Source organism: Saimiri boliviensis, chromosome 9 (assembly GCF_048565385.1).
Source record: "Saimiri boliviensis isolate mSaiBol1 chromosome 9, mSaiBol1.pri, whole genome shotgun sequence".
In the NCBI taxonomy this organism is placed as follows: Eukaryota; Metazoa; Chordata; class Mammalia; order Primates; family Cebidae; genus Saimiri; species Saimiri boliviensis.
The window spans coordinates 87,994,995-88,021,421 of record NC_133457.1 but is presented as its reverse complement, the minus strand read 5'-3'; the positions used below and the strand labels follow the sequence as shown (position 1 = coordinate 88,021,421).

The 26,427-nt window shown below is 37.2% G+C and overlaps 1 protein-coding gene across 2 annotated transcripts in view; it reads left to right on the top strand.

Moving 5' to 3' along the window:
- PLCB1 (phospholipase C beta 1) overlaps window positions 1-26,427 on the top strand; it is a 724,287-nt gene that overhangs the window by 515,195 nt on the left and 182,665 nt on the right. For both annotated transcript variants that reach the window (XM_074406258.1, XM_074406259.1), the window contains exon 10: window positions 19,473-19,619. In XM_074406258.1, the coding sequence (XP_074262359.1) occupies window positions 19,473-19,619 (147 nt within the window). The remainder of the gene's footprint in view (window positions 1-19,472; window positions 19,620-26,427) is intronic.

Genomic DNA, 26,427 nt, shown 5'->3' with positions numbered 1-26,427 from the left:
AATTAAAGAGAAAGACTGGCAAAGTGTCATGAAATCAGTAAACCTCAGGCAAGACACTTTATTTGTGTGTGCTTCAGGTTCTTCATCTGTAAAACGGGATGAGACCAGCAATGTAGCAGACACCTGTGCTATTCCCATGTCCCTTGGTACTCATGGTTCCAACCCAGCCACCTACACACTTAGCAACTCTCCAGGGCCTTCTCTCAGTCCATCCATAGCCAGGCTACAATTCCCAGGGATTTTATGCCTTGGAGCAGTTGAAGAATAAATACCTCATCTTCGTTGCCCTTTAAGTTGCAAAGTTCTGATGTGTGTTCTCTGCTTTTTCCCAGAGTTCCTTGGTGAGACTGAGCCCTAATTGCCCAGAGCTATAACCTGCTTGATAACCTTCTCTTTATTAGCTGCCTTTCCTTCTTGTCTCCCTTCTCTTCTTTGCTATTGTTTCCTAGGGTCAACTCCCAAAAAAGCTACTTGCACTCAAATCCTCGATTCAGACCCTGTTTTTGGAAGAACCCAAACTAAGACAAGCACTTTTCTATAAATGCCCTTAAGATAATCAAAAGTGAATGGGTAAGGTTAGAGTTGCTGGGCATTTTGGGAGAGAAAAAAAGTGGAAAGAGCCTGTGTCTCATCATTCCTGCCAACCTATCATGTTATTGTCTTCATTGTTTCCAATCATGAAGCCCTGGCCAGTAGACTCAAATCACAGATTTCCTGTCTACAAAAGACTTAGCCGTTTAGCCCAACTGTCAGGTTATTAGAAGAGGCAGTTTGCAGAAATGGCAATGTTGGGACCAAGACCGTATTTTTTTTTTTGTCCCATTGCAGAATTCTTCCCACTACTCCAAACATCCACCTGGGCACTCCAGCAGGACTTACTTAGAAAAAAGATGCAACACAGACCATTTAGAGGTTAGTGATTGATCTCTGTAGCAGTGGTTTCCAGCCTAGTCCTAGATATAGAACCCTTTGTTCCTTCTAACAACATCTCATGAGAAAGGCTAATATATAGGGAAAACCTTCAAAGGTACTGTTTTGGTGGAATAAAGGGGAGCCTGGAATATAGGTGATGGTGGCTGTTGCCCTACCACTCTTTCCCCTCCTGACCCACCCATTCTCTGCAGGGACATCTGCCTAAACCCCAGGATATTCAGTATGCTCAGTTTAAAAACCACTCCTCTGAAGGAAATATTGACTAGCTTAAAGATTGACTAGCTTCATAATTAAGGTGTCATCCATTTAAGTCATTTTATATAGATTACCTATGTAGTAGTTGAGGAAGAAGAACCAAAGTGAATCAACGAAGCCAACACAAATTAGACAGATTTTCTTCCCAAAAGACAAAAACAGGAAAACTATATGACATAGCCAATGCTTTTCATGTCTTAATTAAGTTACTACACTGAAAAAGCTGCTGAAAAGCTACTGTAGGATTTTATTGATTGAGATCTCATTTAAAGTCCATCTATTGACTTTCCAGTCTCTGTGGAAGGTTACAGAAAAATAGCATTGTTGTCCCCGAGTGCATTCCAAGTTTTTCTTAACTCCGTGTTTGGTATGTTCATAGACTTCTCTGAAATATTTCAGATTGGCTAAGAATGAAAAAAAAAAAACAAAAAACTGTTTTCAAGACGGTCATTATGGATCTATTGTTCATTGGTTGACTTGGCAACTCCCTTTGCTTTCCTTTCCCTTATTACATTTCCTTTTTTTCCCAGGAGGCAGAGCCTGGGCCTGAAGAAAGGCAAAGGCCTGGCCCAGGAATCGGTTTCTTTTTTCCTTTCTTTCAGTGACCTCAATGTCTGCTCAGTCCCACAGCTCTGGCCAGAAAGTCACAGCCCTGTCCACTCACAGTTGAAATGTTCTTTGTTCAGAAAATAACCAGACAGGAAAAATATAAATAGTAAAAGACAAAGTCAAATGCCAGTCCATGGGATAGAGAATTGAGCTTGGTAGCCACATCGACCCCATAGTCTGCTAAGTTTTGTTAAAACCTCTTTCCTTTATCACACCTTCCAGAGGTGCCTTGCCATTTCGTGTGGGAGCTATTGGGACAAAGCAGAGAATGGCTTCTTTCTTTCCCTCTAAATGTGACCTCCCAGCAGAACACAGCATTAACAATTGTTGGCTAGTACACCTTTCCCTGTGTCAGCAGGAGCTAGGAGCATGTTGGGGGGACTCTGGCTCAGTCAAAATAGCCTGGCAGGTTTTAGCGTGTTGGGAGGCAGAGAGGTCACAGAGCCACAGGCATTTGGCTCCTAATGTCTGCATTATCCAGTGTCTTGTCAATAGTTGATGTGATGCAACAGATAAGTTGGAGGGAAACAGGTCGGACGCAGAAAAAAAAACAAACCACAGGGAAACCAGATTAAGTAAGGTATGGACCTTCTACCCTAACCCTTAATAGAAAAGCTGAAAAATGTACCATGGCAGGGAATACTGCCAGAAAGCAGAAGATGACCAAGGATTTCACTAATCTCTTATGGTAATAGCATGGAGGGTCTGTCTTAACTCTGAATCACTGCAGTCGCTAGGATGCCAGCCATGACAGCAAAGATTATCTCCAGGCTAGGGACAGCATTATTTTAACAGGATAGTTAATTGAGAATGATGGACAGAATTAAACTTCTTACCTAAGCACTCTACCTTACATGTAGAAAATGAGCCCCAAAAATGCTTCTGAACAATGTGGCTGTATGTCTTTGTTGAGGGTTTTCCCAGAGGCCAACTCCAAAAGAAGATTCAAGTGCATAGAATTTGAAAGAAGTACTAGTAGGGCAGCACGAAGTGTGAATGAGGAAGAGAAAGCAGCTTACAAAAATTGTGTGTCAAGGCAATCATTCCCAACCACAGCCCTTGTTGGAGGATGCTCTTAGAAAGTGTTAATTCTTAGGCCTTTCCAGCCTGCACTACATTAAGCCAGCCATCAGACAAAGATGCAGATAGAAGTGCAGCCCAGTTGTATCTCCTGGAGCATCAATACAGTCTGCTATGATATTATTACTGGCAAAACAATATTCACGGTACTATAAAAAGGATATTCCTACTTCATTCTGCAACTATAACGAGAATCTCCAGCATGTCAAAAAAAGAGATCCTTCAAAGCACCTGATGCTTATTGAACTCGTTTCTTTATTCTGACATATACCTAATGCAGTTGTGTGGACACTCGAATCTAACAATCATGTATTGCCCATCTAACTTATGAACTACTAGAAAGGGGAACAAAATCGAGATAAAGTATTTGTTCTCAAGGAGCCTATAATTACAAGGAGAAAATTCCAATATTACAAATAATTATAAAACAAGATGTAATGTCATTTACTTCCATTTATTCATCTAGCAAATATCCATTCATTCATCTAGCAAATGCCTACTGAATAACTATGTGCTAGGAAAGCTTAAAGGAAATGGGAAGTTTTGTTTATTACATTATGGGGAGTTTCCGGAATTGCTCCAAGCTCTTTACCTGCAAATTTTCTTGTACAAAATCTCAGAAAAGTCTTCAAGTCCATGTTTTTATTCCCATTTTATGATGAGGAAACCGAATCTTTGGATGGTCCAGCAATTTGACTTGTTATACTGTTCGAGAAAGAGTTATTGTGAGGTTAGCATTTGTGACCTGAATGGAAGGATTCATGCTATTCTTGACTTATTGATTGGTTTATATACTCAACACACAGTTTTTTGAGTCTTGCCACCTGTGTTAATCCCTGAGTTAGGCAATGAAAAGGCACTCTTCTTCACCTCTTGGATCTCTCAATGTAGTCGAACCTCCTCTGTAGTCAGTACAGTGGGGAAGGATGTGCTGAAGGCTTCCAAAGAGGAAACTGACATTCCATGCTGTGCTTTATGCTGCAGAACAGAGGGCCAAATGAGAGACAAGTGTCATTTAGGGCACTAAAAGATAACATGTTCTAAGTAGCTCATCAGAAAGCATTAGTGAGAACATAATATTCTGGGCCTGCCTTTATGCTAGACTATGAAAGAGATATAAACAAAGTGAAGGCCATGGTCTTTGCTCTTAGAAAGCCAACGTCCAATTCGACCAAGGAACATGACATTCTAGTGAAAGAGCTAGAACATTTTTCCTCCTTTGCCTTATGGTAAGGAACCACTGTGGAGGGTCTCCTCCCATAAAGCACTGTTGACGCTGTACTCATAAAAGGCAATGAAATTGGTTTCCTACCCTCTAAGAACCTCTAACTCTAAACAATAAATCAGTACTATACAAATCCATGCTCCAAACACAGCTCAAAAACTGCATTTAAGAGAGAAAGATTCTAATCTGGATTCTGTTCTTATCTTTCTATGTCATTTTAAAGACAAGTTGTCTCTCTTGGGACAAGTTTGCTTATCTGTCATGTTAAATAGTAGAACTGCCTTCTACCTACCAAATAGAATGATGAAGAGTAAATAAACTCAGAGATGTGAGAATATTTTTAAAAAGGGAAAGTGCTAAATCAAATCACGGTGTTTTATTAAGAATTTTCACACACAACCACATCAAATAGTACAACTTAATGCAAGGGAAACTGCAGGGACACAGAAAGCTATGAGCACTGCATGAAGAGCTAATCTACAGGAGCTTTTGAGAAGAGCACATAGCCATTTAGGGGCAGTTATCACACCATATCTTGGAGTTGTATTTGCACATAGTTATGGTAATAGCACAGTTTTTGCAATCAAGATGGAATAAGAATATATGACACTTTTCAACTTAAGATAAAATAACACACAAAAACAGGCATAGAACATACTGACTCCAGATATAGGGAAAAAATGGTAAAATAAAGAGGCCAGCGAAGTTCATGTAATGTATAAAAGCACCGTTAGTTGGTCTGTGTGACAGGAAAGTTTGTGCCCAGGCAAAGATAATTGAGAAGGGGACATTTAGATTATTTCTTGAAATAGGCAAATAGACTTTGGTGAGCCATGGGATAGGAATGCTATCTGCACTTACTTTCTCTGAGCTGATCTAGCAGAATTCACAAGGGCCACAGCACCAGGAAAAAAATGTGAGCGGAGAAACTGCTTTTCAGTGCTATGCTTAAAAGTGATTTAAGAAGGTGCTAAACCACTGGGCTGGTAGTGTTCCAGTATGCTCTGGTATTATTGAATTAAAAGTGAAGATTGAGCAATGATGAATGGATTCTCAACCACCTAATTCCAGTGACATCCAAACATCTGAGTGCCAGATCCTGCCTAATTGGCATTTGGCACAGTAGAAGGAGGCTGGTGTCCATGCAAGCTGGCAGACACATTGTCCAGTTTGCCCATCTTGACTGTGATGATTCTACATGGATTTATGGGCCATCTGTCTTTCAAGGCAAAATGTGTAGATTTCTTTGTGCTGCAGAGCTTTGAAGATGTTATTTGCATGTGTTTGGCCGTTTTTATTTTTTAAAGCTAACCTGCATATTTTTTGCAAAGCCCGCAAAACAATGTCACTTCTTATGTTTAACATTTCTCTTGTCCTCATGCTGGCATGACAAGTTTTCTATTGCATTTCATTTTCCTTCCTAAAAATCAGACTCACGAGTTGAAGGATAAAAATGCTAGAGGATGCCTTTAAATTACTTGCAGAGATTAGAATGTAAATTAAGTCTGAAAAAGAATTTGGACCTTGATAGACAAATTCAAATCAAAGAGCTAATCCTCACGCCTCTGCCAGATGGGTCATTTGTCCGCTGGAGCTCAGTTTCTTTACACAGAAAGATTACAGTAACACGTTTTAGAGAGATAAGTAAATCATGGGAAAACTCTCCCTTGGTCACATTTAGGATTATTTTTAGGACCAATTCAGAGTGCCCAGAATGAAGCCAACTGCCATGAAGGCAGGACACCTTTCCTCCCCATCATCCATGCCCCCCATCTAGGCCAGTGTTAGGAAAGTTATGAGTTATGTGGATAAGCACTGTCAAAAACACCCACCACTGTCTATCTTTCCATTGGCCAGGCATGGTATCCAGATCCATTTCACACTAAATAACCCTGTGCCCTCAGACAAGTTGCTAACATCTCTAAGCCTCCGTTTACTCAACTGAAAATGGGAATTTAAAAGTACTTCTCTCATAGGATTTATATGCCTTTATCCCTGGGATGTGGTCAATGCTCAGTAATAATAGTTCCCATTGTCATGATAGTTATCATTACTTACCTTCTTCTATCACTAGACGATGTGTGATGTCTTCTACAGCAAGCAGCATAGCATCGTGGTTAATGGCATGAAACACAAAGCCCGACTGCCTGGGCTCAAATTCCAACTTATTCACTTATGAATTGTAACCTTGAGCAATCTTATCTTTGCTTGGTCAAAAACCGTGAACAACCCACTTGCCTCAGGTTTCCCATCTGTAAAATAGTCATAAAAGTACCCACTTACAGAGTTACTGTGAGGATGAAATGAGTTAATTCTTGCATATAGCAAGTAGTATATCACAAAAGTATTGAACAATATACTGGGAATATTTTAAATCATGAAACTCTTCTAAGGCTCTTCCTTTGCACATTCCTGTCATTTTTTTTTTTAAGTATTGCATGTGTAAACATGCCCTGCCACATTTTCTTTCTTTGACCGTTTTTCCTTTAGCACTTTGCTGCCGCTTTCTTACATCTGCCTCTAGGACTAGCTCGGAAGCAGTTCCATGCTGGTTCTTTGGTGCCATCATGGGGACATTTCCTAGCTAACCATCCAGATATGTATACTGAGCAGGGAAGAGCCTCAGTGGGGGTCCTTCCATGTACCTTAGCAGTGTGCCATGAGTTGTATTTAGGGATTAGTTTTTGACTATGCCTTATGTACTTTTTCGTTCCCCTGGGTCATGGAGCTTATACAAAGTGTAAGGAGAGAATCAGATGCTGAGGACTTGCTACTGCGCTCAGAAATTTCAGTTAAATGAAGAGCATCAGTGTGTGTGACCTGACCTTATTTAAAGTTACATTTGTCCGGGCACAGCGGCTCATGTCTGTAATCCCAAAACTTTGGGAGGCCGTGGCAGGCAGATCACTTGAGGTCAGGAGCTCAAGATCAGCCTGGCCAACATGGTGAAAACCCATCCCTACAAAAAATACAAAATCAGCCAAGCATGATGGTGTGTACCTGTAATCCCAGCTATTCAGGAGGCTAAGGCAGGAGAATCACTTGAACCTGGGAGGCAGAGGTGACAGAGCCAGACTCCATCTCAAAAATAAATAAATAAATAAATAAATAGTCACATTCATGAACTTATTTGTGGAAAGCGAGAGCCTATTAAATTATTTCAGATACTTGTGAATCTAATAGGAAATTCTACCAGGGATGAATAAAGGAAGCTAAGGAGAGAGGGCATTGATGGAGCAGGTGGCTTGCAATGTGCAGTGTCATGAAGTACAGCCAACTCTGCTGTCACTTAAGGATTGATTTCCCCTATTCTGAACTATTCTAGTCCCTTTTTCTGGTCTATTTTGATAACCACTTCTGCCAAGGGCTAGGCAGAGGTAGGGAGTAAGGATAAACCTTTCAATCTTTCTAAGACTTGGTTAGGACTCAGCCACCCCAAATCCTCCCCGTCTTTCTTCAGCATATTTGTTGGCCTTCAGGGTACCATTAGTCAATGCCAGCGAGGCCTCTTGGTTCTGGTCTGTGAGCTGTTCATTGCATTTCTTTGATGTTTTCTTCTCAGTCCTTCCTCTGCAGTGTCATTTACTACTGAATTCAGAATTACCATTTTACTTGTCTATAATACAATGTCATTTGAGATATCTGGTTGCCAAGATGAAGCACAAAACCACTCACAATATAAATTAATACATAAATGTTAATATCTTGGCACCAAATAGTCATTTTTTCAATTATTATTTATTGAGCACTTATAAGTCAGGCACTGGTGTAAGTTCTAAATATCAGCAATGAACTAGAGAATCCCTGCCTGTCTGCTGAACTTCCCAAAGTGCCTGCGTCTCTTTGCTCAAGGCTCTCTTTAGCTGCAAGAGCCCCTTCTTCCCAAGGGTGCAGTTGACCAAAGATAATGGGAATTATCCCCCTTGGAGCATCCCTCAAACAACAACTGATGGGACTTGGTATAAATACTCCAGCTTCCTCTCCCCTTAGTTGGGATCACCTTCACGTACATCTTCTGTCTCATTTCCTTCAAGGGAAACATAAACCAAGATACTTCATCCTCATGAAACTCACAATCCTTGGAGGAAAAGACCAAAACTAACATATCGGCAAATACATGTATTAGAAGAATGACAGATGATGACACATGCTATGGAGAAATATTAAACAGCATATGAGACAGGAGTGCCAGCAGGAGAGATTGCTATTTGTATGGGCTACTCAGGAAAGGCTTCATGTTGCGCCAACATTTGAGAAGACTCTCAGTCCACTCAAAACAAACTTCTTTTTCTCTCAATTTCTGTTTTGAAGTAATCCAGAGTGGTGGCTAAACATTAAGATCCTTCCCTAGTGCCTGGGCATCAGAGAGGGAATCTGGTCCAAGCTAGCAGCCCTGCATCATCTAATTCTTTTCTGGTCTTGGTCATTGACCATCCATTTCATAACCACAGGCTCAGCCCCATCTTTGCCAGCCTTGGGTGGACCAAGGAGGAATGCCCTAAGGCTCAGGCCCATCTACTTAGACACTTCTGCTTCTATGGGTTCTGGCTTCTTGGGGATACCAGGGCTTGCAACTTTCTGGAGCACCTTCTGGGAACGGAGCCACACAGAGCTGCCTTCTTCAGAACATCAGATTGGTCTGAGGTTTCCCCTAGACTCGAAAGCAAGGAAAGCTTGCTATGAGAGTGTCCTCAGGACCAAGCAGAAAAATGTCTCTTTTCATTCTTCCTTCTCTGCCATCCCTTCCTTCCCTGAGGCAAAAGGTCAAATGCTTTGTCGCTGCCTGTTTTGGAAAGGAGTAAGAGGGACTAGTGAAGGATAAAGGAGGAAATATGTCAACTTGCCAGTATGACAGGATCAAACACATGATTTATTTCATCACCTTAGAATTTAGTTCTAGAAGTCTCCTTAATTTTTTTTAAATGTAATGGTATCATTTCTCTAGCAGTGTTTTGAATTCAAATTGCAATTTTACATGACAGACTTAGGGTATTACAAATCTGGACATAATTAATTGCCTGGCAATTGAATCAAGTCATGAAGGACACATCCAGTGACCACCATGAGGGGAATTGGACAAGTCACCAGCACTCAGAAAATCAAAGGTCAGCTTGACTCAGTGATCACTCCCTTAGAAACATGGGGCATTGCCTGCTACTCACACACATCAGTGCACCTGTTCCACACAAGCAGCCTCATGAGATTGGCAAGAAGAGCAAGAGATCCAAGCTACTGCCCAACTAATAAGTACCTGGGAGCTCAGTCTTCCTCTGTGGCTCTGACAGCACTCTACCTGGGAGAAGATATAGCAAGGAAAACCTGACAGATCATCCATACAGTGCCATCTGTGGTAAGAGATCAATCACTGCATACTTTTCATTAGAAAAATCTAAAGAAAGCAAGGGAATCCCAGGATATGTCCCTGCCAGACAAAGCAGAAGACCACTGCTTTTCCCATCTGATTCAACATTACCTATAAATACTGAGATCAGAGATAAGGAATATAAGATTTGACTTTTAAACTTAATCAACAAAAATATCTGCAGTATGGTACAGTAGAAGAATCATGGAACTTCCGGATAAATATTATAGATTGAACATATTCAACTAATTGAATGTCCTTGAAACCACACCAAAACTGCATTGAAAAAGACTTTTAAGGGCATAATCTGGGAAGGGTGAAGGATAATAGATAACAGATAACCATTACATAATTTAGACATCTAGCTATATGTTTATAGCAGTTAACAGATCTGAGAACCTGATCATTGATCATCCACATGAAAAGCTAAAACCAGTCCAAGTTATTTTATAAAAACCTTAAAAGTCTCTTAGGCCGGATGTGATGGCTCACGCCTATAATCCCAGCACTTTGGGAAGCTGAGATGGGTGGATTACCAGAGGTCAGGAGTTTGAGACCAGCCTGACCAACATGGAGAAACCCCATCTCTACTAAAAATACAAAAATTAGCTTGGTGTGGTGGTGCATGCCTGTAATCTTAGCTACTTGGGAGGCTGAGGCAGGAGAATCACTTGAACCTGGGAAGCAGAGGTTGCGGTGAGCCAAGATCACGCCATTGCATCTAGCCTGGGCAACAAGAGCAAAACTCCATCTCAAAAATAAAGTCTCAGAAATAGATGGTGCTTATGTCCTCTGGAAGTGGGATTCAAGACAGGTCATAAAACAAAAAGGATTAGTTGACAACTACTTAAGGAACAGTCAAAACTACCACCTGAGAGAGACTTTTTATTTATCTATTCTTTGGAGTCAGGAAAACAGAGGGTATGAGGATGACACAAAGTCCAGATGAAAACAGGCTACAGTCCAGGCATGGTGGCTCACACCTATAATCCCAACACTCTGGGAGGCCGAGGCGGGTGGATCACCTGAGGTCTGGAGTTCGAGACCAACCTGGTAAAACCCCATCTCTACTAAAATTACAAAAATTAGCTGGGCTTGGTGGCATGTGCCTGTAGTTACTTGGGAGGCTGAAGCAGGAGAATCACTTCAACCCAGGAGGCAGAGGTTGCAGTGAGGCAAGATAATTCCACTGTACTCCAGCCTGGGCGACAGAGCAAGACTCTGTCTCAAGAAGAAAAAAAAACAAAAGCAGGCTACCATTTTGAAAGCAAGAAGAAAGTGACTGTCAGCATACCAAAAAAATGCTGAGACCTCCTGCATTCTTCCCCCATCTTGCACTAGAATGCTGGCATCCAGACCTTCACTCTATCCTGGCAAGACATTAGATAGTACTTCTCCCAAGACTCTGATCTGCCTAAGAGGAAAGACCTAAGGTTATCAGTGTTAGGGATTACTCTGAAAAAGACAAAGACAGACCCCTCTGCAGTGATGCCTTACCAACTCTCATACTTTTCAAGTCCAGCAAACATGTGCAGAAATCTAATCAGCTTTTTAGTCTGCCAATTTTAAATACAAACATAATTAAATGTTACTAGACATATGTGGAAAACTTCCTTAAAAGGCAGGGGAAAAAGTAACTTTCTAGGAAATAATGACTATATAGTGAGAGGAACTCGTCAAGTATACATGTGTCATTAATGTCCATAAAGAAATAACCAAATACATTATGACCATGAAAAAGAACAAAATGGTAATTTTTTTCAGTAAATGTCAGAGAATATAAACTGGCTGTTAGACATTAAAAAGCGGGTAGCAGAAACAAAACACTCAGAAAAGAGGTGGAAATACAGTTGAGGAAATCATTTAAAGAGTGAAGCAAAAAAATTAAATGAAAGATTGGAGAGAAAATGTATAAAAGTTTAAAATCCGCCTGGATGCAGTGGCTCACACTTTGGGAGGCTGAGGCAAGCAGATCACCTGAGGTCGGGATTTCAAGGCTAGCCTGACCAACATGGAGAAACCCCGTCTCTACTAAAACTACAAAATTAGCCAGGCATGGTGGCACATGCCTGTAATCCCAGCTACTCGGGAGGCTGAGGCAGGAAAATTGCTTGAACCCAGGAGGTGGAGATTGTGATGAGCCAAGATTGCTCCACTGTACTCCAGCCTGGACAACAAGAGTGAAATTGCATCTCAAAATAAAAAAATAGAAAAAATTGTTTAAAAGTTTAAAATGCAGACAAATAATATTCCAGAATGAAAACACAGAGGAAATTATCACAATAATTCATAATTTTTTTCCAGACAACAGCTTTCAGGTTGAAAGGCTTCAAAAGGTGCCCAGCACGGGGGATAGATAAACCTATGCCAGAGCACATCATTGTGAAATTTTAAGAAATAGAGACCAAAAGTGCTAGAAATTTCCAGAAGGACGAAAACCAAAACAAAGCAGGCCACACACCTGTTTTTAGGATGGTGAATCACAAAGTCTTCAAGCCTCTTCACAGAGCTAAAAGACAATGAAGCAAATTTTTCCACAAAAATTTTTTTTGAAAAAAATCAAATCCGAAATACTGTGCCCAGAGAAACTGGCAATCAAGTGTGCAAGCGCAAAGAAGCCACCATTTTTACCGATGGGTACAGCAAACCACCATGACACATGTTTACCTGTGTAACAAACCTGCACTTTCTCCACGTTTACCCCAGAACTATAAAAATATATGTATATATTTTTTTATAAATATATATTTTTAAGTATAATAAAAAGCCAGTTTTAGACATGCAAGGCATGTTAAGAAACAACATTCATGAACTCTTCTCAGGAAGCTACTGACAAATGTGCTCCAACTAAAACAAAATAACAATGAAAGGGGAAGACATGGTATAAATAAAAGAGATTTAGCACAAAATAGAAGTGAAGAAAACAGAAATTAATCAATCTGGATTAGAGCAGGTAAAAGGCTCCAGAAAAGACTTCAAGAGAGACTAACCAAGAGAATACTTGTTATATTTGAACATATTGCAAAAACATTTAGATAACTGGTAGATTATCTAAATTTAGATAATCTACCAGTTATCTAAATGTTTTTGCAATATTTTTGGAGTTGGACTGGAGATATATGCAAAAATTAAGCAAATGACAAAATCAGATCATTATTAACTATATGGGAAATAAAAAATGCATGAAGATAAAAATAATTGTTAGGTTACTGTATGACTCAGTGCTGAACTGACTGTGTAGTCATGATAACATAAACACTGAACACTGTAACTAAATTATAACTAACTCTGAAGAATGGGAGTAATGTATACATGTACTGCAGGAGTAGAGATAAGAAAGAGCAATATTCTCATCTTTCATGGTGGTAAGTCAAAAATAGCAATACATGCATATTATTTTGAGATACAGAAGTAAACACCAAAAGCTTCCACTAAAAGATTTGAAAGTGTTTGCTTCTAAGTAAGGAGACACGAGGCAACGTGTTTCTACTAACTGTCCTGGTAAAAGTAGTGCTGGACAACAGCCATAGAATAATTCTAAATTTAGCAGATAACCCTTGGCTTCTCGACCATGTTGTTTTTCCTATACTTGTCTCCTGCAGTCGTATCTGCATATCAAGAGCAAATTACACAGGTGGCTTCTTAGCTTCCCTTGGTGACTTCACACTCTGGCCACACTCAACTCCTACCTACCCCTTCCTTCTAAACTCAGCCCATCAGCAATCAAAGCTGACTGATTTTTCTTCATCTTCTAACAGATTTGGGCAGCAGAATGGTAGAAGGGAAACTGGAGCAGAACTAGATCAACATGAATTGCTTCTTTCAAAAGAGTTCTGAAATTTACATCCACAAGAAGGTTCCTATCTGGCCAACATGAAATTAGTGTGTGTGTTCACTAACTGAGCGTGTAGGCTGCAGCTCCCAACTGTTTAGTGTTATATGCACTAAGAACTACACTAAATCAATAGAAACCTGAATTGATCAGCAACAGGAATCAAGGAGGACTTTTATGTGCCATGTTTTTAAGTTCTTGAAAGACAAGGCTCTGATGGACACATCCCAGGTTATTTCCAAGTCTTGGCACATAGAGATGCACCCTCAGTAAAAATGCATTCATCAGTAACCACCAGCAAGGAGTGCCCCAGCTCCAGGCTGCGTTTAAGACAACTTGCTGTTCCTGGAGAAATAGGAGCTGAAAACATCTTTTCCCAAGTACCTGGAACAGGAGGGTCAACCCAGAATGTCTCCTTAAAAGTAGATATTTAGAAGTCAATAGATAAAGGGATCGGAACCTGAGAATATGAGAGGACCATTCCACAATGCTCTTCTAGACCAGTCTTCCTTTCTATTCTCCAGGGCTTCCGTTACTAGACACAGATCTTTCTCATTCTTAATTATTCCAAGGCCCATGGTATGGCCCTGGGTGTAGGGGAGGCATTGGAGTAGCCCATAGCCCACTAAATACTCAAGGGCCTTTGTCTGGACTTGCAAGCATGGTGACATCCAGCAGAGTGTCACTGGATACACTGCAGGGTTTTAAAGCATGATTTTAAAGCGTCTCTGGAAAGTATCATTACATCATAGCAGAATTTTGAATTGACATCTTTCTGACATCTTTAGGAGCATGTTTTTTTTCCATTCCTTGAAGGATTTAAATTTTTTCTACTTCAGCTGGAAGTGGTATAAACACCATGTATGTTTAAATGCAGTTACATGGATGACATGTCCAAGTGGAAGCATACTGATCTATTATTTGGAAAATATGTAAGGGAATTTATTTTCAGCCTTAGTCAGCTAACCTTATCCTTCTGAACGCAACTTCTCTTTCTGGTGGTTTTACTTCAGAAAATAGTAGCATTGCTTTTATTGTGGTTGATATTTTATAATCTCGCTCAAATATGGAACATTTTGTTTTACTTCAGTTAGAAATAATTCCTAACATGTTAGCCTGATTGAATTCATAGACTTTTAGAGCTAGAGGAGACTGAGGCATCCATAAGGTTTACTCATCCTGTGATTAAGGAATTTGTCCCTGACCAGTTACCGCTGGAAGACATCCATGCAAGAGTGAAAGAAAGCTGGATTTCTTGTGCTGTTACAATTTGTTTAGAAAAGCAATTGTGGGTTCTTAATCTTAACTCTTTCATTCTTCTACGTGTCTCAGGGGACCAGAAAAAAAAATTGTAAATTTTTCACAAACAGTGCAAGTTTGATAGAAAGGGACTAGTGCGTGTAAGTCAATGGCGACAATAATATTCCAGCTGAAGGTTATATGAAAGGAAAATCCTCAGAATTTGTTCTCTGCTCCCAAGTCTTTACTAGTCAGAACTACCTTTTAGGCTAATTAATTATGACAAAACATCAGTACTTTTTCAAGTAAACTCCTGACCCCTTAGCTGACACCTACAAGATTACACACTGACTACTCTTTATCCTTACATTTTATTCACTTTCCTTGTCTTTGACCTATCTCTGTCCCAACCATTCAATGTATCAGAAATTTTCAGCATTTGCTCCTTCTGTTAGCAAGACAGAGCTTTGGGATTGGAAAGTTGATCCCTGGAATCTTCTCACTTGTAGTCTGCAATGGTATTCTATCTGACATGCCCTTCAAACTCAATCTTTGTTCTTATTCAGGGTTAGGTAAATTACTTCACTAGGGATTTTAAAATTCTTTAATATAATCATAAATAATCCTTACACTCACTCACCAAACTATTGTTGTTTACTGATTTTAATCTATACTAAAATTAGCTTAAAATCTTTTATTCCAGTGAGATAATAGAGATAGAGAAAATAACCAAAAAGTTATGGTTTAATTGACCTGTAGGATACTAACTAGTCTGTATTCAATTTAACAATGTCTATCTAGGTTATGTTTTTGATTTTTGGTTTATTTGCTTGGTTTTCGTTGACAAAAATGTACAAACACATACATTTGTGTATGTCTGTATATATGTATATGTATATATGTGTTATATAGTATATATGTATATATACATATGTGTGTATATATGTATATGTATATATGCCTGTTATATAGCATATATACATATATGTGTGTATATATACATATGTATGTGTGTGTTTTATATAGATATATAATTATATATTATAATTATATGTATAATTATATCTATACATAATATATACATACTACATGTATACACTATATACATATTACATATGTATATATAATATATACATAAAGTATTTTATATAGATATAAAACACATATATGTATATATATATTATAATTGTCATTTCTGCCCTATTGGCCTATGTTGGTTTTTTCTTGATTTTAAAAGTTGTTGATCAAACCAAAGAATGTTTATTCTTGCAGTTCATAACTGCAAGGTAACAGTTACAAACTGACAGCCTCTGGGTCAAATCCAGCACCATTGTATTAGCTTTCACAGTCATTTTATTGCTATGATATACATGTGTTTACAAGGAGCATACACCTGCCAGTTTTCCATACCCCGTGACTCCCCCAGTATGCACATTCATCCAGCAGTTACATTACTTTCCTTTCTGGACCCTGAAGACACTTACATTTGCTGCCTGCCTTCTAAGGAACTGCTATAGTTAGAGATTGAGTTGTATAAAATTGCCTTTTGCATAAGTTAAAAACAGTAAATATTACAAATTCCTTATCATTTGACCTAATCAGAATGTAAGAATCAAACAAAATAGTGCTGTCTTTAGTGATCTTCCAGTTTCAAAACAATTTATTTTCTATTTTGAATCACAATAGTTATCCAAAAGAAGCGGTGAGTTAGTACCCACTGTGCACAAAGCATCTAGTAGACACCAGGTACGATAAAGGTACATGCACACTAAGCTTTTAGAGGTGCTCATGCCTGAGTTTCAATGGGTGAATGACCTTATTTTCTATTGGACAGTGACCTCTTTGAAGGCTGAAGCTGCATTTTGCTGTGCTTTATTTTTCTGTGAATTTATCATGTGATAGATGTTCAGTAAAGCTTTGTGAAATTAGTGAAAGATAAAGAGATAGGGGAGAAGGTAAGGAAATAGAAAAGGAGAAAGGGATTCTAGTGTGAAAAGCATCTGCCCAAGCCCAGCGCAGTGACCTGTAACCTCAGAACTTTGGGAGGTTTCAGTGGAAGGATTGCTTGAGACCAGGAGTTCAAAACCAGCCTGGGAAACACAGGAAGACCCCTGTCTCTACAAAACAGACAAACAAAAAATTACCTGGGCGTGGTGGTGCATGCCTGTGGTTCCAGCTACTTGGGAGGTTGAGGCAGGAGAATTTCCCAAGCCCAGGAGGAAGGATTTCTTTTATGAAACAGCTCCTCTCATCAAAAGAGCCAAAACAAACTTACTTTCTTATTTTTTATTCTTGGACAATAGTAAAAGCAATTTAGCTATCGAGTTTCCAGAACTTGGAAAAAACAGTCATCAGTCACCTTGAGAAATTTATTAAATGTGAAAAGATTTTTACTGTGGTAAATAATCAGTACTAGCTTTGTCATTTACAGATGACACATCTCTTACCAATCAAGAATAAATAATTTTTAAATCAGTAAAAATTATAATGGTTAGATATATTTTTACTGATAGGTTTGGCAATAAGGGTGAAGGGAAGGGAAATAGGTACTTTTATATACCATGGTGAAAGTCAATTGCTAGGACTTTAACAGAAATGAAATTGGTTATGTGTATCATAATCCTCAAAAATATGCATAGTCCTTGAATCAGAAATTCTATTTTTGGGAATTCATCCAAAAGAAATAATTAAGTATTTATACAAAGATTTAACCATCAGAGTAGTCAAGCCAATGTCATTTATACTAGTAAAAAAAAAATTAGAAACAACTTTAATGACCAATGATAATAGAATATTACTTTATATTATACTGCTATATTTTATGACATATAAAATAGATATGACATAAAATATAGTTGCATATTTTGTATGGTATAATTATTTATCTGAATGGAACTTATTTTTACATAAAAATATTTATAATCAGTTAATACAAAGGTTATTAAATTATATACATATATAATTATGTGTATGTGTGTATATGCATTATAACTTCATAAAAGAATTATACATATACAGTTATTTTTTCTGATAAAAATTATTTTTATTCATAAATATAAATATGTATATAAAATACAAAACACTGGCCTTGAAAAATCGGAGATTATAATATATTAGCTGTATTTTTTTTGATATAAGCAAATAAAAAATTTGGTGTGAAAATTAAAATTATTTTTCAAAGAAAAAGTAGTAATACTTTAAATATATTTTAGCATTAGAAAATTCCTGTTTCAGAATCTTCTGTCACTGGTAATGTAAACCTTTGGACATGACCACAATCATAATTTCAAAATTCTCTTGAACTTATTTCCTCTGTAACATATTTATTATAGTAATCTATAATTATGCTGTTACCATAATGAGGGGTACTTCAATTTGCTTTTCTATTGGCACAATATAATTTTGTAATGTAAATGTAAATTTGGTCATATTTAAATATGACTATCTTACAAATGTATAAAGCTGTAGAATTTTGATTGTGAACACGCGGGTATTTTTCTGGAAGCATACACACCAATATTTTAACAGTAGTTATCTCTGAAAGAAAAGTTAGGGATGTTCAAAACACGTTTTATTTTTCTTCTCTGTTTATCTCATTTCCCAGTTTTTCTTTAATCAACATATTCTGCTTTTATAGTAATAAAAACTTTTTCAACAAGATAAAAAGGAAATGCTACCCACCAACATTTATTGGCAACATCTTTACTACCCTCAAGTGTGCTGTTGTTTTGAAAATGTGATTGTAAAGATTGAAGAAACAAATTGTGGTAATAGACCTAAATAGTTAAGATGATTCTATGTATCTATGAAGATTACTATGATAAAGAATTGTCTCAATACATGTATCAAAATATCTAGTTGTACACCTTAAATACGTAGGTTATTTTCTATTATACTGCAATAAAGTTGACAAAAGAATTTTGTCAATATTTAGTATTAGTCAATTCAGAAAGGTTACAACATGGAAAAATTTCTAAATAGAATCTGAGCAAACTCAATTAGGTGTGTCATATTTCTTCCATTTGAAGTAAAATCATTCTTAATATGAAATTTCAGGATCTTTTTTCATGAGCATTCAAATTTTTATTTTTAGGAAAGAGTCATTTGTGGGCATCTTTATATTCTGTTTCAGAGAAAAATATAATTATTTGAAAACACATTATTTCAAATAATAAAACCACTTGTAAATAATTTATTTTTTATTTTTTATTTTGAGAAGGGATCTTGCTCTGTTGCCCAGGTTGGAGTGCAGTGGTGCAATCTCAGCTCACTACAACCTCCATCTCCCAGGTACAAGCAATTCTCCTGCCTCAGCCTCCTGAGTAGCTGAGATTACAGGTGCCTAACATGCCTGGCTAATTTTTGTGTTTTTAGTAGAGATGGGATTTCACCATGTTGGCCAGGCTGGTCTCAAGCTCCTGACCTCAAGTAATCTGCTCACCTCAACCTCCCAAAGTGCTGGGCTTACAGGCCACTTGTACATAATTTTTATTATAAAGTAACATATATTAATAAGAAAAAATGGAAAAATTACACCAAATTCTATCACACAGAGATAAGCACTGATAACATGTTAGTGCCCATCCATAAGTTAATACCCAGTCTTATATTGGAAAACAGGTGGTTGGTGTTTAGTTATGTAAATCCCCTGAAAAGTTGGTGAGGCTCCTGTAACTACATTTTTTTCTCTACTATCTGCGACATTTGGAAATAACTGTAGTTTCCTACAGCAGCCACAATTACATTTTAGTATGGATAAATAAGAGTGTAACATAATCCTACATTCTTATTTATCCATACTAAAATGTAATTGTGGCTGCCGTCTTCTACTTTGCACATTACCAGAGACTTCTGTAAAAACAAACAAACAAAAAAGAGGCAACTTGATACACATAAAAAGAATGCATTCACATCCTTTCTAACTTCATGTGCTCCAGGACAGATATCAGTGGATGGGTTCATGCGCTATCTGAGTGGAGAAGAAAACGGAGTCGTTTCACCTGAGAAACTGGATTTGAACGAAGACATGTCTCAGCCCCTTTCTCACTATTTCATTAATTCCTCGCACAACACCTACCTCACAGGTATGAATTTTCTAGTTATTTGTTACTTCAGCCACTCTCATCAAATTTCACCAATTTATACCTTCTGTTGTTCAGAAGCTAAAGTATCTTTTCTTCCATTTCCTGTGACATGCCTCTGAGAACTCCCAGGTTCTACCACCAAAGCCTCCCGCCTCCCATGAAAAGTCATATCCACATGTGTGTGAAGCATATTTCTCCATAGCCTAAGTTTTCGAGTCTTCTAAAATGCAACCATGGCTGACATTTTCAGACCAATGGGATTTTTCTGTAACTGATCTCATTCTTCAGTACGCTCAAAGCCATGTCCAGTCCTACCCAGTTCTCTGGGCTGTGCTCATCTATGTGAGGGCTTGGAAGTTCTTCATAACTTCTGAAGTTATTAAGAATTAAGTGGCCAGGCAAGGTGGCTCTCACCTGCAACCCCGGCACTTTGGGAAACCTAGGTGGGCTGATCACCTGAGGTCAGGAGTTCAAGACCAGCCTTGCCAACATGACAAAACTGTGTCTGTACTAAAAATCCAAAATAAATCAGCCAGGCATGGGGTGTGCCTGTAATTTCAGCTACCTGGGAGGCTAAGGCAGGAGAATCCATTGAACCTGGGAGGCAGAGGTTGCACTCAAGCCTGGGTGATAAGAATGAAACTCTTTTTCAAAAAAAAAAAAAAAAAAAAAAAAGAATTAAATAATTGCTCTTTGTTCAAGGTAGGAAAGGGTTTTAGACAAAAACAAACTGACCTGTGAATGACAACTTATACTTTATTGTAAATATTATAATGAAGTAGGAAAAAACAACAAAACTATGTTTTCTAATCTGATCCTAAATTAAGCATTGACTTATTTGGCAGTCTGGTGAAGTGTATGCACCCTTCTCAGAATGCAAAATGCATAAATTAAGTACCTAGAATTAAAAAAGAAATGTTTTTATAAAATGTTATGATATATAACTTCATATATCTCTACATTAACACAATTTAAAACAAGCATATTGCAGTGATTGGAATATGATACACAAATCTTGCTAGTGACTCGTAAACTACATACTTAACTGAAGAGAATGTTAAATTTTGTGTGAGGTTAAAATTAAAACTGTAATCGTTTTTCTCATCCAAGTTCAAGGAGATTCATGGAATATCACATTAAGAGTCTAGATCTTTGACAGATAAAATTCAAAGAAGTATAATTTTTAAAATATGAGCACATTATAGAATCTTGCTTTTATCCTATATTTAGGACCACAAAGCTCAAAAATACTTAAATGTGTGTCTGGTTGAATTTTGGGTATTGTATGTGATTTTGTTTACTTGGAAGTCACAATAGAGAGTAGATTTTTTTACTAGTAATCTTTTGAGTCCAAAATACCTTCCAACTGATGTGTTTATATTCATTACATTCTATTTTATTTGTCATATAATAAATGAGTCAGTAATACTAAAATGATTGAATGACAACACTGGATATACATTCTATTTTTTCACCTTCTTTCAGAATATGTTATTTTTTCCCTTTCTGCATATCGCTGTGGTTTTCAGATTTTATGTGTGTTCATTCAATCACAGCCACCATTCTCCTTTTGAGAGACCAAATTGTGTCAACTTTGGTTAGTAGGAGCCATTTTTAGGCTGTCATCTGTTGTCCTCTTCACATGACCTATTAATCTTTAGAAGTGTCCTGGCACATAAAGATCTTCTAGACTCATCTTATTCCTTTCTGCTTCAGAGATGGAATCAGACTTTTCCCCAGTAAGCCCTGGTTCTTTTTGATGGGAAGTAAAAAGTATGAGTAAAAGCAATTTGGACCCTGAGCATTGTCTGGAGGGTTTCAGTAAACAAAGGAAGAGAAGAATTTTTTTTCTTTTTAAGGCATGAGTTCACATAAATATTTCTACTTCTACATACCAACTTAAATTCTTTTTCTTTCTTTCTTTCTTTCTTTCTTTCTTTTTTTTTTTTTTTTTTTTTTTTTTTTGAGACAGAGTCTTGCTCTGTTGCCCAGGCTGGAGCACAGTGGCATGATGATAGCTCACCGTAGCCTTGATCTTTTTGGCTCAAACAGTCCTCCCACTTCAGCCTTCTTAGTAGCTGAAACTAGAGGCATGTGTTACCTCACATGGCTAATTTTTTATTCTTGTACAGACAGGGTCTCTCTATGTTGCCCAGGCTGGTCTCAGACTCCTGAACTCAAGCAGTCCTCCTGCCTCAACCTCCCAAAGTGCTGGGATTAAAGGCATGAGCCACTGTGCCTGTACGCAGTTTAAATTCTTTTTTTAAATATTATTTTTACATAAGTTATTTACAGGTAGTACTTGATTACATGAGTAAGTTCTTTAATGGAGATTTGTGAGATCCTGATGCACCCATCACCTGAGCAGTAGACATTGCACCATATTTGTTGTCTTTTATCCCTTACCCTGCTCCCAAGTCCCCAACATCTATCGTATCATTCTTATGCCTTTGCTTCCTCATAGCTTAGCTCCCACACATCAGTGAGAACACAGGATATTTGGTTCTCCATTCCTGAGTCACTTCACTGAGAAAAGTTGTCTCTAATCTCATCCAAGCCATTGCAAATGCTGTTAATTCATTCCTTTTTATGGTGGAGTAGTATTCTATCATATATACATACCACAGTTTCATTATCCACTCATTGATTGATGGGTATTTTGGTTGGTTCCACAATTTTGCTATTCCACAATTTTGTTACTGCTGTAAACATGCGTGTGCAAGTGTCTTCTTCAAATACGACTTTGTTTTTTTTTCCTCTGGGTAGATACCCAATAGTGGGATTGCTGGATCAAATAATAGTTCTACTTTTAGTTCTTCAAGAAACCTCCACAGTGTTTTTCATGGTGGTTGTACTTGTTAATATTCTCACCAGCAGTGTAGAAGTGTTCCTTGATCACTGCATCCATGCCAAAATCTACTGTTTTTTGATTCTTGGATTATGGCCATTCTTAGTAAGGTGGTGTCGCATTGTGGTTTTGATTTGCATTTCCTTGACCATTAGTGATGTTGAGCATTTTTTCGTATGTTTGTTGATCATTTGTATATCTTCTTTTGAGAATTGTCTATTCATGTCCTTAGCCCACTTTTTGATGGGCTTGTTGTGTGTTTTTTTTTTTTTTTTTTTTTTTTTCCTATTTATTTGTTTGAGTTCATTGTAGATTCTGGATATTAGTCCTTTGTCAGATGTGTAGATTGTGAAGATTTTCTCACACTCTGTGGGTTGTCTGTTTACTCTGCTGACTGTTCCTCTGGCTGTGCAAAAGCTCTTTAGTTTAATTAGGTCCCAGCTATTTATCTTTGTTTTTATTGCAATTGCTTTTACCCAAAAGCAATTTTTGGTCATGAAATCCTTGCCTAAGCCAATGTCTAGAAGGGTTTTTCCAATGTTATGTTCTAGAATTTTATAGTTTCAGATCTTAGGTTTAAGTCCTTAATCCATCTTGAGTTGATTTTTGTATAGGGTGAGAGATGAGGATCCAGTTTCATTCTTCTATATTAGCTAGCCAATTATTCCAGCACAATTTGTTGAAATGGTGTCCTTTCCTCACTTTATGTTTTTGTTTGCTTTGTAGAAGATGAGTTGGCTATAAGTATTTGGATTTATTTCTGGGTTCTCTATTATGTTCCATTGGTCTATGTGTCTTTTTCTACCAGTACCACACTGTTTTGGTGACTATAGCTTTAGAGTATGGTTTGAAATCAGGTACTGTGATGCCTCCAGATTTGTTCTTTTTGCTTAGTCTTGCTTTGCCTATGTGGGCTCTTTTTTTGTTCCATATGAATCTTAGAATTGTTTTCTATAACTCTGTGAAGAATGGTGGTATTTTGATGAAGATTGTGTTGATTTTGTAGATTGCTTTTGGCAGTATGGTTATTTTTACAATATTGATTCTACCCATCCATGAGCATGGAATGTGTTTCCATTTGTTTGTGTTGTCTGTGATTTCTTTGAAGAGTGTTTTATAGTTTTTCTTGTAGAAATATTTCAGCTCCTTTGTTAGGTATATTCCTAAGTATCTAAATTTTTTCCAGCTATTGTAAAAGGGTCAAGTTCTTAATTTGATTATCTGGTTGGTCACTGTTGGTATATAGAAGAGCTACTCTGTACATTAATCTTGTATCTGGAAACTTTGCTGTATTCTTTTATCAGTTCTAGGAGCTTTCTAGAGGAGTCCTTAGGATTTTCAAGGTAAACAATCATATTGACAGCACACAGAAACGGTTTGACTTCCTCTTTACCAATTTGGATGCCCTTTATTTCTTTCTCTTGCCTGATTGCTCTGGCTAAGAATTCCAGTACTATGTTGAAGAAGAGTGATGAGAGTGGGCATCCTTGTCTTGTTTCCATTCTCAGGAGGAATGCTTTTAACTTTTCCCCATTCAGTTTATGTTGGATGTGAGTTTTTCATAAATGGCTTTTATTACAATAAGGTATGCCCCTTGTATGCCGATCTTGCTGAGCTGTGCTCTCTAGTAATATTGATACCTAACAGATTATATATACTAACTCATTTGCTTTACTCACAACCTAATAATAGTATTAAGAAATTTTTCAATATTAATACAAATAGTAAAACTACAGAACGTAGTTCAAATTTGTATATGCAGTTTTTAAATTATATTTCACTAAAAATTACAATCAAATTAATTTCTTCTAAGTCATTCATAAGCCTTTCCTATGTATAGCTTGGTAAACACAGATGTGGTAGAAAATTTGACTCCATTGTGTGAGGCTAGTTTAAATTTGAGGGTGTTGGCATATTAATGTCTGACCAGACTTAGAAGGATATGTGACACTTTCAGCTATTAGGAAATATAAGCATTTATTATTTTATGAAGAAAGAATCTAAAAGCTTTCTCTAAATTTCTTTACAATGGTTTTGTATCACCACCATCTGATTTATATACCTGGTTTCTGATCAATTTTCTCTTCAACTATTTAATTTCCAGTGCTATTAGAATCCACATATTTTCAAATGTTCAGTTTTTTAAACTATGTTAACTATGTTAAATTGTATTCTCATCTAAGGGGTTTTGTTGTTGCTGTTGTTTTTTATCTTGCTCCCTTTTCTGAGCTCTGTATTATTATACTAAGGTTTGCATTAGATAAATCTGTCACCACCAAACCTGGTTTCTTCTTGCTTGTTGCCTACTAAAAACCAATACATGGAGAACAGCAGGTGTTACAGAAGAGAAAGTTTACTTATTGCAAGGCAGCTGAGAAGAAGGATGGGACGTATTTCTCAAATCAGTCTCTCTGAGAATTCAGAGGCTAGGATTTTTAAATGATAGTTAGGCCGGTCGGGGTTGGGAAGAGGTTAGAGAATGGGAAGTGCTGATTGGTTGGGTCAGGAAGGAAATGACTTGGGAGTCAAAGCTGTCTTCTTGGACTTAGACAGTCCCTGGAAGAAGTTGAGTCGTTTCTTTTCTTGGCATGGGTCACTGGATGTGTGACACCAGTTGGTCCATGAAAATGCAAGGTCTGAAAAATACCTCAAACACGAGCTTTAGATTTTATAATAGTTATGTTATATATGGGAGCAATTAGGGAGGTTAGAAATCTCATGATCTCAGTCCTGAACCATAATTCCAACCTTGTGGTCAATTTTTTAGTTTTACAAAAGTTGTTTTTGTCCCCAGGCAAGGAGGGGAATTGTTTTGGAAAGGTACTGTTATCATCTTTGTTTTAAAATCAAACTATAGACTAATTTGCTCCCATAGTTATCTTGGCCTATGCTGAGGAATGAACAAGGACAGTTAGTTTGCAAGGTTAGAAGCAAGATGGAGTCAGTTCTGTCAGATTTCTTGTGCTGTCATAATTTTTACAAAGGTGGTCAAATCTACATTCTCACAATATTACTTTGCCCCAGTATCAGTCATTTATTTTCCTGCAAGGAAATTGAGGAGAATTCCATTTAATTCAAAAAAACAACTATATAAAAATATAAATACAGGCTCTTGAAGCTTTGCCTGAAATGCAGTTTTGACTCATGGGTCAAAATTTGGTTTTACATCACGTATTAATGGTAGAATCATTGTTTTAATTGCAGATGAAAGTAATGTAGAAGTCCTGTTTCTCAGAAGCCTTTGGATAAACTCAGATTTCTATGATATAAACATTCAAGCTACCCCAAACCAATAAAAATATAATCAATGCCTAATCCAATAGAATCCAATAAATTTTTTAACTAATCTCTAGAAAATAATTTAGTTTTTATACTTTAAAGCCATTTTCCAAACAAGTAGAAACTGTATCTAAAGAAACATTATTTCATACAAAGAGTGATTGGTGAAAAAAGAAAGTTATCCTATTCAAATAAGTTTAAGAAATGCTAGATACCAACAAAGGTTAGTACCTACCATAATGTGTTTTGAATATAAGATAAAAGGATCAGAGTCTTGCAGCCCTTATCTTTTCATCCTTTTTGTTACCAACCAATTTATTTTTGTGGAGCATTTTAAGAACTAATATTCCTGAAAGATGTTGTCTAAATCCAAACAGGAAGAATTTCAACATTCAGGATATTTTCTTTGAGCATCCAACAGGACTGTAAAAATTAAATATACAGAATGAAAACCAATGAGTTTAGCAATGCATTATTATTATGTCTATTTCTCTGCTCATTATTGCCCCTTTGTTGAATATCAGGATGCCCAGAAGGAAAAATAAATTGGATCACGGAGATAAATCAATGCGATGAATAAGTTGGCTTTTAATTATCATGGTCACTTTTTGGGTTTTGGATGATTTTGGCAGTACCCCCAGTAGTGATTATGTTTTAAAGTATTGTTTTTCCTTGAGAAAT